The sequence below is a fragment of the Colletes latitarsis genome, chromosome 1, assembly GCF_051014445.1.
Source record: "Colletes latitarsis isolate SP2378_abdomen chromosome 1, iyColLati1, whole genome shotgun sequence".
Lineage (NCBI taxonomy): Eukaryota > Metazoa > Arthropoda > Insecta > Hymenoptera > Colletidae > Colletes > Colletes latitarsis.
The window spans coordinates 41,917,706-41,933,736 of NC_135134.1; the positions used below are offsets into that span (position 1 = coordinate 41,917,706).

The 16,031-nt window shown below is 35.7% G+C and overlaps 1 protein-coding gene across 2 annotated transcripts in view; it reads right to left on the reverse strand.

The window, feature by feature from the left end:
- Window positions 1-581: 581 nt before the first annotated feature.
- 5-ht7 (5-hydroxytryptamine receptor 7) overlaps window positions 582-16,031 on the reverse strand; it is a 253,367-nt gene continuing 237,917 nt past the window's right edge. Inside the window, exons 7-8 of one of the 2 annotated variants that reach the window (XM_076783322.1) lie at window positions 9,374-9,418; window positions 582-2,104 (exon numbers count right to left, since the gene is read on the reverse strand). In XM_076783322.1, the coding sequence (XP_076639437.1) occupies window positions 1,478-2,104; window positions 9,374-9,418 (672 nt within the window). In that variant the 3' untranslated portion in view covers window positions 582-1,477. The remainder of the gene's footprint in view (window positions 2,105-9,373; window positions 9,419-16,031) is intronic. The other variant, XM_076783333.1, reaches the window with a different exon arrangement.

The window sequence follows — 16,031 nt, forward strand, 5'->3', positions numbered from 1 at the left end:
GGTAGTAGCGTGCCATTAATCATAATATAAACGGATATTTTCCGATATCCAATATCTGAAAGAAGCAAAATATAATACACGACATGTTCTACTTTCAATGACGATAACTTTGTTTGTAAAATATTATTTGAACGATCAGATATATTAAAACGTAAGAAATTAACGTGGCTTTAAAATAATATAAATTTGATTAAGATCACAGATTGTCTTCGTCTCTAAAGTTTGCGATCTCGAAAGACAAATATTCATACCACGATGAAATTATATACAAAAGAAGAATATAAAAAGAATTAAAATGTCGTTGCACGAAAATACTCAATTTCAAATTAAAACGAATTCAAAAATTCGTTAAGAAAAGAAGAGGGAAAAATTGATGAAAAAGCGACTAAAAAAAACAATGTAGGCTATACAGATAATAAAGGATATCCTGCAAAATATTTGTTTTTCAATTTGTTATTCCGTTTGTTTGTTAAAGAAAAAAACTACCGTACGAATACTTTTCCTCATAAATTTCTGTTCTAAACTTTAACAAAATTTATATCATTCGAAAACTGTGTAAATTCCCTACAATAACAATCAAATTAATATTTCGCGACCAAAATTATCGTCGTTCAAAGTAGAGCACATAGCGTTCTGCGAATACTTTTTCCGTACACGGACGTTGGAATTCTGTGCTTCGTATTCCAAAGACCCATGTTTTCACGACCAGCTTTCATCGATGCAATAAACAGAACACGCTCGCGAAGTTTCAGCCCTTACTTTAGGGTGATTCCGTGTACACAGATTGTTTTCACGAGTGTAGGGCTTCGCCGTTTACACGGTTGGATACATTAAGTGAAAGACGTCATCATGCATCAAAGGTTTCCTACGGTTTGCCCACGCCTCGTGTCCCCCGAGGAAGCACTGACCCACGTCAAAGCCTTAAAGGATCCCCTGGCAGCCGAGAATCTTACTTAGCGTCTCACGCTTTACGAAATCGCGGTCTAAATGAAGGACTTCGCTCTCCGTGGACCCCGAGTCCTTTCTCCCTTTTATCCCACATTGTCGTGTCAGCGATGTAATAGGGTTCCACCGAGATAGCACCTAACTCAGACCTGTCCTCGATCTGGCCACGTGCCGGGTCGGATCGTAGACGTCACCGCGACTGAGAAATTGCTCGGTGAAACGTTTCGAAGGACGAACTAATTCGTCAGTCTTATAGATCGTCCCTTCACCGTTCGCGATCTAACGCGCGATCTCGATCGCAGGAAGCTCCTCCGTAAGAACCTACCGACGAACTTGTCACAGTCGACGCTGAGTATTTTCAACCCCCAACTCGCCCCGCCGTGGTTTCATGACGTTTCGACGACAGCCTTCGGAGACCAGTTACCGTCGACCAGACTCTAGTGGTGAATCACGGTCGATCCAAAGTCCGTTCCAGGACTTAGGCGTTCTCGAGCGATCGCCGCTTCCGACGAACGAACAAGTCTCTTCCGGATCATAGGAAACTCTCGTTAGGGGCGTTCGCGGCCACGTCGATCGCCTCCACGTCCTGATTCTCGAGGCACTCCGCGTTGTTTATCTCGCCGGTCTTGATGTCGTAATTGTTGATGGGATCCCCGTACTGGCTCTGATAGAACTCCTCCCTCATCATGTGGTTCAGGTTGCTGCATCGGAAGAAGAGGATCTCCCGGAACGGTTTCCGAAAATCCCTGTTCGACGTCGCGTAGATGATGGGATTCAGGAGGCTGTTGCAGTAACCCAGCCAGAGGAACACGCTCGACAGGGGCGCGGGGATCGCGTCCGGGTCGTCCAGGAACAGCCTGACCGGGGCCAGCACGAAGAACGGCAGCCAACAGAAGGTGAACACGCTCATTATGATACCGAGGGTGGTGCTGGCTTTCCTCTCCTTGGCCAAGTGGAACCTCAGCTTTTTCCGATGGGGAGTGTTCGTCACGCTGCAGGTGCTGTTCAGATGATTCCTCACGATCGTCGATTTCGTTTGCGGCGTGGTCGTCGCCGATGACGAGGGGATCGACCGGTCGAGCTTCTGCAACATCGGGCACTGGGACTCGTTGCTCTTTCGCGGCCCTCCCGTGAAGCATCGAACCGCGTGGACGCTGCACTGTAACAGAATGCCCACGGGAACACTGAGTTTTTTCTTTCACTTCTTCTTTCGCATTGTCCAACAGTTCATTTTTTATTTCGTAATATTCGCTAGGTGCTCCCGATAGAGTTCGAAACACGAATATCCAGGTAGAATTGCTCTGTCGCCACTAATTTTTAAGAAAGGAACGCGGAAGACTCAGTTGATCTTGGAAAATCGAAGAAAATCACTCGATTGTGTCAGTGTATGCGACTATTGAGGTTTTTGATTTTAGATCGTTTGAAAGTTTGAAACAGTGTCAATGTGCGTAGTTTATATGCAATATTTTTAGGAAAAGTTCGTTAACTGGCACTGTAGACATTTCTAAAGGAAAAATGTTGAAGTGTAATAAAAGTTTGTGGTCCTCGAAAACCAAGGGTGATGGAGCAATTCTGCTTTCGAAGTGGTGTTTTGAACTCTGCTAAGAACACCCAGTGGATATTGTGTTACTCATATAGTGGACAGTATTATTTACAAGTTTATGGTGTATACAGGGTGTTCGGCCAACCTTGGGAAAAATTTTAATGGGACATTCTAGAGGTCAAAATATAAAAGGTAAAAGTAAAGATAAAAAATTTCAAATCGTTCTAAAAAAATTATTTTTAGTTGCGGGGGTCAATTACAATCATTTTTGGTGAATAGACATACCTTCGAAATCTTAACCAGTTTCGAGAAAAAAATTCAATAAATGGATAAATTTTTCGACAAAATTAAAACATTTCAAATCGTTCTAAAAAAATTATTTTTAGTTGCAGGGGTCAATTATAATCATTTTTGGTGGATAGACATACCCCCGAATTCCTACTCAATTTCGAGAAAAAAATTCCTTACCGAAAATCTAATTTTTGGCCAGAAATGTCTGCCCGAATTTTCATGCGAATCTTTAAAACGTCATAACTTCTGAACGGATTGGACGATTTTAATGTTTAAAAAAGCAAACTACGCGTATTTTGATGGAGAATATGTACAAATTGCAAAAATATTCGAAAAGTTGCTCCTTCACCCCGAAAAGTGAGGAAAACCCCATAAAAATGGTCCAATTTTCAAACAGCCATAACTCCTACAATTGTGAATATATTTCAATGAAACTTTTTTCTGAAGTAGAGCTCATGGGCACCTACAAAAAAGTATTAGACAACTTTTCTATAGGGCGTCAAACAAATTTATGAAAAATGAAAAACAAATTTCTAAGAAAAATCGACAGGGGGTAGGTGCCTAAATTTCTCGGCGAAAACAAAAATTTCAAATCGTCCTAAAAAAAATTATTTTTGACTCCAGGGGTCAATTATGATCATTTTTGGTGAATATACATACCCTCGAAATCCTCACCAGTTTCGAGAAAAAAATTTAATAAATGGATAAGATTTTTGACAAAATTAATAAATTTTAAATCGTTCTGAAAAAATTATTTTCAATTGCGGGGGTCAAGCACAATCATGTTTGGTGAATAGACATACCCCCGAAATCCTACGCACTTTCGAGAAAAAAATTCCTTACCGAAAATATAATGTCTGACCATGCATTGATATGTTTCACTGAAATTTCATGCGTATGTTTAAGAAATCATAACTTCTGGACGGATTGAGGGATTTTAATGATTCTTTAATGCATCTTCTCTTGGAAATGATCTACAGCTTGTCACCGTTTTTAGAATTTTAAAACATTGTAGTCATGTATCACACTGTCTATTTAGCTGGAAACTTTGTGAATAATCAATGGGACGAATAGACTATGAATGATGCTGTCGCATGAAAGTTATACCATTATTCGATATTGAATGGAATTATTGAAAAATGTATCAAAGATATACTTGTAGCTGTGAATAAAGTATATACTTTTATATTTAAAAACAAATATATTTTACTCGATCGGATTACGAATTTTCAAAATTTATGTTATTTTAAAAGTTTAAGTATTCGTTAAAGAATTGTTTCATGTATTAAGTCTAATTTTATGCCCGAAACAATAATTCATCGACACGTTCCAGATTTTTTTTATAAATTGAACGTAAAGTTTCTTAAAAATAGTATTCTGAGTAACGTTTACAAATCGTCGTTCCTTGAAAGCTTCATTAATTTTAACGCAGTCGTACAAATTTTTGAAGTCTCTAAGAAAACAAAATGCATAATTACGTCGATGAATAAAAGATCGAGGTTATAAAGAGAAATTGTTCGAGTAAGAATGGTTCGAGATGTTCACGAATTACATGCCCCGAATTTAGTTCGAAATCTGCGGGTAGGATAACAACACCTCTGTGGTTTCTACAATCCTTCCGGAGAAACAAGTCTCTTGCGTATGCAAGTGCAACTGGCTACTGATAAACAGTTATCATAGTAAACACGAAACTGTATGCTTTGTTGTAGAACCACAATAGCGTTTCGACGCATGTAATGATGTGCTAATTGCTTATAATTCTGGCGATAGTTGTTGACGAAGCTCGTTTAATTCAAATTACTGTCGACATATACAAATTTATCATTTGACATTAGAAACTGTTATTCGAACGATGAAACTACCACCCAAAATTTTATAGCATTATCTGATCTTTATACAAATGTTTTGTTCAATACATTTTTCTTCTATTAAAGAAAAATCGTTATAAATAAACTTCGATATCGAAAAATTTATGGAACTGTGGGAGAAAGTAACAGAGACTAATGGAAATTATGTCATTGATTAAATCACTTTGTAAAAAATAATACAACCGACTTTATCCAGAACAAAAACGCACAAACTTTTCGTTCTACTCGATAGAATATTTCTATAACTTGGAAAGCTTATTTGCCATGTTGAAATATCATTTTCTTTACTTCAACTTTGGAGATTTATTTTGGAAATATTCTGAATAAATGTTCTTAGAGATAATAAACTGTACAATGTTTAAGACGAAACACAAGTATTATTTGTTTCTTTTTCTTTGGTACTTAATTATTGATATAACAAATATAATAAGAATGGAGATTACAGAATACAAACGACGACAATGTATAGTTCCAAATGAGGGACAGAAGGTGTGAATACCGATGAAAGTATTCGACAAAATTTAATAATAATAATCAGCGATATCTGTTCTCTTTGACGTTTGAAATGACATTCATTAACGCGCTATTCAGTCTGGATGACATATTCTCGAATCAAGACTTAGTTGGAGCTTTATGTATTTCAATGGAGAACGATTCGACCAGTCCGACTTTTCGGTTGGTTTGAGGTCGGTTCGTTGACCTGAAAACCTAACTGGCTGAATCGCGATCTGCACGAACAGGCACAGTTCTATGGCTCTTTGGCGAGGATAAACAGATTAGACCATTGAAACTCTGACGAGGTTGATTGCAAGGTCACTTTACCGGTTGGTTGACAATTAACGAGAGAAAATCTCTAGATAATTTCTCGTTCACTTGCATTATTATTGCAGTTTCTCGATAGTGTTTTGAAATTTGGAATAGAACCATAGCAAATTTCTTTATCGTACGAATATCAATTTCGAAAGTAATTGAAATTGTTATCAAGTCAATCTGATAATCAGACATTGCTCGAAGAAACTACATATAGAATACAAATATTGAATATTTCTGTAAATAATTAGCAGTTCGATTATGCGTCACTCTACTCTAGAATCACCAGGAAATGTTTGAATAAAATTGAAGAAACTACACATACATAGAGATTCCAAAATAAAATACCGAATATCTTTGTAAATAATTAGCAAATCGAATATGTGTCTCTATTTTTGCTCCAGAGTCACCAGCAAGAGTTTACGAACAAAATAGTTTGAAGAATACTGAATACCTAGAATCTCCGGGAAACGTTCGAATAAAATCAGCGATGCTGCCCTTTCTTATTAGAAGTAAAGTTTACACCGTCGTAATATTTTTGCGACCAACTGTACGTGGTCGTTTCAGGCCGAGCTCAAGAATCGTCGGCTACGAAAGTGTTAAAATAAGTTAGCTTTTATCCGCCTCGTAAAGCAATCTCGTCCGTGTACGTGTGTGGATGCATAAGCACCGATGAAAATGCACGCCGCGGCCTGATTGCGAACGATGCGGTCGAGAAAACTGTCGGTGTACAAACGAACTGAAATGCAGATGAGCCTTCCCGAGCCGTTCCGCGCTCTTACGAATGCAGACGACATTCAGGATAATTGAGAGGAGCGAAAAAGCCCCGCGGCGGTTTAAGACGCGAACCCCTGGAAAACGGCAAGACACAGAAATCCACTAGCTTTACTAGCTTGGATTTACCCCCTCCACCCTCTGACACCGCGGACCATCCAAGGAGGATTACTTCTGTCCTTTCGATTGTTTCCAGCGGCCCCATCGACCCTTTTTTTTACGCCTTAACTTTACGGAAGATCATAATCTCGCTATTTAAATCCCGACCGTCCGGTTTCTCGCGGACTAGTTCGCTTTTTATGCGAATTAGAATTATGGTCGCACGGGAACCGACTGCACGAACAGAGAATGGGACGCGGATTATGGTTGCACCGCCACTGTTTTCCTCGACGAACGATTTTGGCCGTTTCGCGGATTTCATTTAAAGGGACGTATTACGCCCACGGTTTTAAAAAATGAATTTTTTTTCATTGATTTTCAAAGCGTTACGTAGAACTTTTGTTTGGATGAATCACCTTGTGTGCCTTTTACTTCTATTTTTAAAAGTTTTTCTCTGAAAAATTAATCGAATTAGTCACTTAAATGGTTCAATCGACAGTTGTTAACGCGAACTTATGTCAAATGCTTAAATTTTCCTGATTGTAAATTTAAAAATAAATAAATTTAGTTTTGATTTTTGTTTGAATGAAATCATTTACTACCTTATTTTTTGCAGTTGTAAACATATGAAAATATAAAATATTAGTCGTCGTTAAAATTACTTGCTCGTTGGAGAGTTAAGACAAGTTACTTGTAGTAAGTCAAATACTAAACGTAATATAAAATTCTGCTAATAGTTGAAAGAAGTTAGTTATGAATAAAAAATACCAATGTATGTTTTACTACTTTGGTTGCCATTGAACATCCGGAATTTTTTAAGTAAATTACTGCAAAGATAAGAAAAAAATTGAATTCTTTAGCGATTAGTATAAAGTTGCTTCTGAAAAGGTGGCTCTAAATTGGACTTAATTGTTGAATAAATTCATAGCATGATCGATCGGATTAACATCTTGCTCGAAAGCGTACAACAGACGCGGAACTTTGTTTTCTTGATAAACAATTTCCATAATTTATCACGTTAACGCCGTAATTGAAAAATTAAAATGAAAACTGGGGCTCGTCATAAAACTCTGTTGATCGATGAATTGTGTAATCAATTAACGTAAAGTTTTCCCGTAAAGTTCCAACGGAAATACGATTTTCTGTTGATCAATTAATTAGCGACGATACAGTGAAACGTTGCAGTGGAAATTTAATTCAATTTTCTTAACGAGGCTTTTGATTAGTATTTTATTTTATAGGATGAAACGTTTTTCTGCATTATCACGATAAACAGTTTTAAGATTGAAAATCGATAATATCACGAATATTTCAAATTGTTTGATCGAAGTATTGAAAACCATACGCGATACGATTAAGAATTATTAACACATTGACTGAATATTTGTATAATACTCGAAGTTGACGACAAAGGGTGAAACTTAAGTGATCAGAAAATCGCTAATTATTGTGAATCCGTTAATGAAACGGTGACCAATTGTTTTATCGCGACGTTTTATGGGACGTTCGCCGTCAGTTTCATAATCGTCTTAAAGTTACTTCAAGGTATTCAGCAACATTAATGAAAAGCCAATTTTACTTTAGACAGGAAGGTGTTACAAAATAAGCTGGAACTTTGTTTTTAGGCAGATGCAAGGTACAAAGGAACATCGATCGTCGAATAATTTGTTTCCACGTAATTATTATAAATTAAAATAAATAGAATGCATATTCGGAACAAATATAATTCGGTTATCCTTCGTTACATTATTCTGCAAGCCAATATAATATAATAATATAAGTGTGATTTAAAGATAGAATCGAAGGATTTTGAAAAACATTTGCAAATCAATTCTATCAAAGCAATATTACGATTATTTATTCTATTGTCGAAAGAAAATCATTGGTCGTTCAAAGCTATTTTAATTAATTATTAAAAATTTGACAAACGAAGGAAGTCATTTCCAGTAGATCCATGTATGCATCATAGATGATTTTTCTTCGATCCTGTTTTTAGATCACCTTATAGATAATTACAATGAACATTTTAGAACATAACGAAGTAAAATTTAAAACCTAAAAATAATGCTTCGAAGTATCAACTTCCACGTATTACTATTGTTGCATTTAAAAAATTCTACTTTATCGATTTTATCATAATCGATAAGTTACTTTGTACTATCAAAAGTATGTGACCAGTTTCTAATGTAAACACAGATATCATTCCGTAAAGATTCATCAATGGTAAAGAAAACTTGATTTCTTTCTCAAGCTCCTAGTTTCTTTCACACATTTTTAGTCCACAAAAATAATAAAGAACTTTTAAAGCGTTTTTCTCGAAACTATATTTTTTAATTTCCATAATATCTCACAATCTACTTGATCGATTGGCACAATATTTGGCGTGCACCTTCGGTACACATTATTATAACCCGAACTAAAATTGCATATACTACGCAAACATAGTCAAAATAAAGGTCGTTAAACAGATTTTAAATTGAACGTTATCGAAATTAATCTCTTGTCAATGCTTCTCTAAACTGAACACGAATTAGATTGATTAAAATCTTCTGAATTTAATTGTTTCGTAGAACTCTTTCTAAATGAACCTCTTGAAACTCGATGATGTTCGACAGTAGCTTGTCGTTATGGAACATATATTAAATAATTATCTTTTACTGAAGCATAACAAACTATTGTATGTAGCAATAGTAAGTCGAATGGTCTCATACTTTTAATCGACGCATAATCGATTTTTTGCGCCAACACAGTAGGGACGTGCGGATATACCAGTTCCGGGCTGTCAAACAGCGTCAAACACTTCGAGTTCGAGTCCAACAAAACTCGATCGGCCGAACTGGTTGGGGATTATTCGAACCGAGGTGTGTCGGGATTCGTTTCGACTCGACGATGTTTGACGTTGTTTGACAGCTCGAATAATCAGCCACCCGCACAACCCTAACAAACAGACAAGCCTTCAAGACAACACGCGCGATCAACGGATCGTCTAAACGATCGAATAGCAAAATAATGATTGGTAGATTGATATTAAGGTGTACCTTACCGCTGTCATATTTTCCTGCGTATCGCCACGAAGGTTCGATCGTATCTACAACAAACGTTTTACGAACACTTTCAGACTCAGCCATGTTATGGATCAAACGTCGTGCTACAAGATGCGTTTCATAGCGATGGGTATGATGTTGCGAATTAATTTTTGACAGTTTCTGCGCCGTTCATTTAACACGTTCACTGCCAAACCGATTTTATAAGTCTCAAGCTCAGCATAATATATGATACATTGGCTCACGATACTTTCATAGCATAGAAAGTCTCAGTCCTGTATATTTATATTCTAAATTGTGAATTATGAATTTTTATGCAAAACGTGACACGTTGCTCTATTTCCAATATTACTTAGATTACTTGTCAGGAAAAATACTTGTACAAAGACGTAACGTTTATCGTTCTAAAAACTAATTTTAATTATAAAATATAAAAAATCTTAGATCAACGTACATCCGATAGAAGAATATTTTATCAAATTTATTTATAATTACTGTCGTACACGTATCGTTTCAAGAATTATTTTCCATTAGAAAGTAATTTTGACCGTTTATTTGCGGGTTCGTCGAATATGTAAAATCTTAGATGAACGCGCTCCCGGTGGAGGAATATTTTTATTTATTTATAATTAGCGTGACGCGCGCACGCATGGCGTGGCAGTGAACGTGTTAACCGCGAGCAACGAAACGAAAGAGAAACGAACCAAACGCAAAGAGAAAATAATTGGGTCGAGGGGGCGCAAAAAATGTCACGAATTTAGCTGCATCGCTAGGGATAGTTTACGCTCCTCCGTGCTGACGCGATCGAGGAAAGGGCATGCTTCGCTAGGCTCGGGATGATCGATGCGTAAGCCACTAATCTCGCGGCGTGTAATCCCGAAAGCTTGCGTAAATTAAATTCGGAACCCAGTACGAAATTAGGACGGACCTATTGCCCCCCGGTGCCCGTCTAATCCGGACACAGAGCGGCGCGGTGATCTCGTTTCGTGAATTGTTCGGTCAGGTGCGCGACGACCGATCGATCACGGTTGTCACCCTGTCCCTTCGACCGGCCAGAGTGGGGAAAAAAGGTCGGGAGCGACGCGAGGAGGCACTTCGTTAAAATACGACGCGCAATTTATGCAACGACGGAAACGGATTCCGTCCGATGAAAATCGCGGGAACACCGGGAAAACGATGCCGCGCTGTAAATTTTCGGTACTAGGTTCCTGAAGGATCTAGTTAGGCGGCTGCAACGCGACACTGAATGATCAAGCTGTCGCCCCGGAGTTCGCTTCGGGGCAAAAATTCGAATATTTTACAGTTACCTCGACGCCACGAAGAAACATCGAACGCTATTTAGAGTATTACGCTTTCGTTATTGAAATATTTGGAAATCCTCGTTCCATCTATTATTAGCTTTACTTTTCGATCTACGAGGCAAATTTAATTCTTTTCTCGCGGAAATAAATGTACATACACAGGACGCTCGGCCACCCCTGGGAAAAATTTTAATGGGAGATTCTAGAGGCCAAAATAAGACGAAAATCAAGAATACCAATTTGGTGATGGAGGTTTCGTTAGAAAGTTATTAACAATTAAATTAAAAAATTTCAAATCGTTCTGGATAAATTATTTTCGGTTGCGGGGGTCAATTACAATTATTTTTGGTCATTACACATACCCCCGAAATCCTACGCACTTTCGAGAAAAAAATTCGAGTAAGTGCTGAAAGTTTTGGGTGAAAAAAAGGACTTTCGAATCGTTTTGAAAAAATTATTTTTAGTTGCAGGGGTTAATTGCAAGCATTTTTGGTCAATAGACATACCCCCGAAATCCTACTCAGTTTCGAGAAAAAAATTCATTACCGAAAATTTCATGTCTGACCATAGCGTTGATATGTTTCACTGAAATTTCATGCGTATCTTTAAAACACCATAACTTCTGAACGGATTGGACGATTTTAATGTTTAAAAAAGCAAACGACGCGTATTTTGCTAGAGAATATGTAGAAATCGCAAAAATATTCGATAAGTTGATCCTTGACCCCGCAAAATGAGAAAAACCCCATAAAAATGGTCCAATTTTCAAACAGCCATAACTCCTACAATAGTGAATATATTTCAATGAAACTTTTTTCTGAAGTAGAGCACATGGGTACCTACAAAAAAGTATTAGACAATTTTTCTGTAAGGTGTCAAACAAAATTACTAAAAATCAAAAACAAATTTTTAAGAAAAATCGACAGGGGGTAGTGCCTAAATTTTTCGGCAAAAAAAAAGTTTTTCAAATCGTTCTAATAAAAATATTTTCGATTACAAGGGTCGATTATAATTATTTTTGATGAATAGATATACCCCCGAAATCTTAACCAGTTTCGAGAAAAAAATTCGAGAAGGTGTGAAATTTTTCGACAAAATTAAAAAATTTCAAATCGTTCTAAAAAAATTATTTTTGATTGTAGAGACCAATTATAATCATTTTTGGTCAATAAACATACCCTCGAAATCCTACTCAGTTTCGAGAAAAAAATTCATTACCGAAAATTTCATGTCTGATCATAGCGTTGATATGTTTCACTGAAATTTCATGCGTATCTTTAAAACACCATAACTTCTGAACGAATCGGACGATTTTAATGTTTAAAAAAGCAAACTACGCGTATTTTGGTGGAGAATATGTAGAAATCACAAAAATATTCGATAAGTTGATCCTTGACCCCGCTAAATGAGAAAAACCCCATAAAAATGGTCCAATTTTCAAACAGTCATAACTTTTATAATAGTGAATATATTTCAATGAAACTTTTTTCTGAAGTAGAGCCCATAGGTACCTACAAAAAAGTATTAAACAACTTTTCTGTAGGGCATCAAACGAAATTATTAAAAATCAAAAACGAATTTTTAAGGAAAATGGACAGGGGGTATGTAAAAATTTTTCGGTGAAATTAAAAAGTTTGAAATCGTTCTGGAAAAATTATTTTCGGTTGTGGGGGTCAATTATAATCATTTTCGGTGAATATACATACTCCCGAAATCTTATCCACTTTCGAGAAAAAAATTCAGTATTGGCGGAACTTTAAACGTTAATAACTTCTTAACGAAGCCACCATCAACAAATTGGTATTTTTGATTTACGTCTTACTTTGACCTCTAGAATCCTCCATTAAAATTTTTCCCAGGAGTGGCCGAACATCCTGTATAGTATAATGTTTATAGTAATAGTATTGTAGGGGAACGAGTATGTGAACACTATCGATTAACTTTCGTTCAGCACCAGGCTTTACGTTCGCAATTTCTTTCGGGATTGATCTTTCTTTCCTCCTAACAATACCTGCGAAGTGGTTGACGTGACATACATAGAAACGGACAAGAGAAAATTATAAACATTCTACGAATTGTAAATATTCCTTTAAGTATCTCGAATATTTTATTTACGAATTTATCGTCGAAACGAAATCATCTTCCACTGAATTTCTTCGTAAATATTTCTAAATAAGTATAATTCGGTTTTAATTGACTCGTTTTATAAAAATTAACAGGGTACTCCAGGATGTAAGAGGTAATTCTACATGCTATGATAAATCGAAAATATAGAAGAAATTTCTTCATAAATTTATGTATCACTAAATAAATATAATTCGATTTTAAATAACTCGTTTTATAAAAATTAACAGGATACTCCAAGATGTAAGAGGTAATTCTACATGCCATGATTTTTTCGTAGAATGCTTCATTATCAAAATAATTAAATTTGAAAATTCGTTGAGTAAATGAATAAGATTTGGTTGACGCGTCTGACCATTACTCACTGTTTCTACTTGATTCCGCCTACCCGATGAATTTCCATAATCAATTTTCTCGATAACGAAACACTATACGATGGAATTTTATTGTACACGATCGACTTATCTTTGCATACAGTAAAGCTTCCCTTGCTCGATTATGCTACCCATCCTGGGATATCCTGTATGTAAATATTTCGTTTACACGATCAATTTCGTCGTCCCGTTGATCGTCGTAAATTACTATACTGGATGATCCATCATCCCCATTACAGGGAATTTCTCATCAATACATCCATAGCGTTATAAATTATTTTTGTTCTCTCTTTTAAAACATTGCTGTGTGATGGGGCTTTTCGAGAACAACTTTTTTTAACGCGTTAGAAGAATATATTTGAAATGATTTTCAAGATGACGTACGTATTATAAATTTATGGAAATAACGAATTTTTGAAACGAAGAAGTAGGGAGAAACAGAAATCGTAAGTGATAATAAGCTGCGTATGGTCAGACATCAAGAGAAAAAATAGAAATAAAATTGGAAGCAAAGCTGGTTAACTTTTTCCTTTTATTTTAATACTCGATATAGCTAAATATAGCCTAATTAAGAATCCTTTTCTATTTTTCATTTTAAATGTATAGAATGGCTGAGACCATGGAAGACGACGTTTTTACTATGTTTAATTATGACCATTTTACTTTCAAAAAAATTTGTATATGTTTCATAAATATCAATAAATATGTGCAAGGAATTTTGAAAAAAAAAAATTATATAGTTTCTTGCCAAACAATAATAAAAGAAGATTTAAAGATACACGTTTTACAGTAGAATACCCTCTTGACTAGAAACCTTCAATTCTATTTATACAAAATCTTAGATATTTTACAGTCTCAAGGAGAGATTCTCATATACAGATAACATGCACATTATGTAAGAAATGACCTGTAATAAAATTTTCTCATATTCATAAAAACGTCCTAAGAACAAAAGATTTTTGCTTTAGACAAAAGATTCCCAAAAGACAGTTTTATGATTCTGAGTCATCAACGTTATCCAGAAGAAACATGTATAAACTAGTTGTCAGATTTGTTCTGCAGAGTTGCCTAGTAGCTTCTAATCTTTATGACATTTTTTGCAGCCTTCCTTGGAATTTTACGCACAAAGTTTTCGAGTTGTAAAAAGTACGGTAGTGGAGAAAATCCCATGATGTTAATAATTAACAAGAAGAGTCTTCGAGAAAGTAGATAATCCAGCCCATTGTATAAAACTTGTACAAAATACTTGAGATAAGAATCTTTTTAAAACCATACCACATTATTATTTAAGATCGGTATGATTTACGATTAACACATGGCGTTCAAAGTAACAACATATAAAAAACTTTATCATCAGAGAATGAAATCATTCATACATAGAATATTAAAATGTCGTTCAGCTACGTTTTTTCTGACCCAGGAAAATCAGGAAATCTAGGCTAGAAGATTATAACAGATATAAGATAATAAGTTTTCACTGTACAAACTTGGGCACTAAAGATTTCTTATTAAGATTCTAACAAAAATTTAATAAAGTAAAACTGTAGGTATGTATTTATCAGAAGAAATTATAACAAGTTTTCGTTACGAACTTCCAGAGGACATACATTTAACAAAGCGAATTTCTTAAGTTCCTTCTATTCCCATAATAATTTAATTACTTTCGAATAAAAATTTTATTATTATTTTTTTACTATGGCTCTTCGTTCATCTTTCAAAATTTTAAACTGGGCTTGTTTAGTTATAATAGATTTGTTGATAAAAATCCAAGAAAACTGGAGATCTTTCTACTATTTCGAGATGAAATTTCAGCATTGAACTTCGATCGTTTCGAAGTCTAAAAGAGATTTATTGGAGACCTTCGTACGCAAACAAAATTGTCCTGCTTTTATACTTCGTGCAAGAGACCCTTAAATACACATTTCAGAAGCTATAAAACGAAGAAATCAAAGACAGATAAAACAAGGCATATAAAAGTATCCAAAGAAAAAACAAACAGATATCACAAACATATTGCTGGAAATTGTATCTAACTGACTAAACTACTAACTAAAAAATTACTATACGTTCCCAAGTGACATAGTCCTGGCAAAAGAGAATTTCTCGTTAATCCGTAACAAATGAAATCCGTTTGTTCTGGAAAATCAGTCTCAACGTTTGTTACTCAAAACAGTGCTGGATATAATTTATCAATGTGAATAAAAATTTGTAATTTATTCGTAATACAACGAGTATAAGGTTAGTGTTTATTCGTGAATGTACATGTAAATTTTGCCCTGACTCTGGCTCGAAAGCAGCGGGTTATTGGCCTTGCTGGCGGCCTGGTAGCAAGCGAGGATATTGGTTTGCGATCTCGGTCGAACGACGTCATTGTTCTTCGAATCGTTCCGAGGAATTGAATTTCGCGGATGTAATGTGTCCACATGTGTCGCGTGTAGTACAAGAATTTCAGCCGGAAAACCCCGTGAGACGACGCGTCGACATTGTGAATCGTGATGGATGGCACGTGGAGGCTGATTCGAATTTCGATGGAAATTCATTGGGTACCGAGATATCCGAACATGCTGCGAAGAATTTCGAAAGAACTGACCGTAAAATTTCTAGTTAAAATGTATTACGTAGCTCGACGATACGAGTTTCGAAAGATTCTGAAATATCTTATTTTGCAGGTCTAAAGATCATACACGATGGTTAATTCTTTGGTCTGTTGATAACAGCTTTATCAAACTCTGCTCTTTTACCTACGTATACTCAAAGAAAACTTGTATATTTTTCTTCGTACAGAAATATTAATTTTTTGAAGAAATATATGAACCATTTTCGGAACGATATTTATATTTAAATTCGTACAAAATACA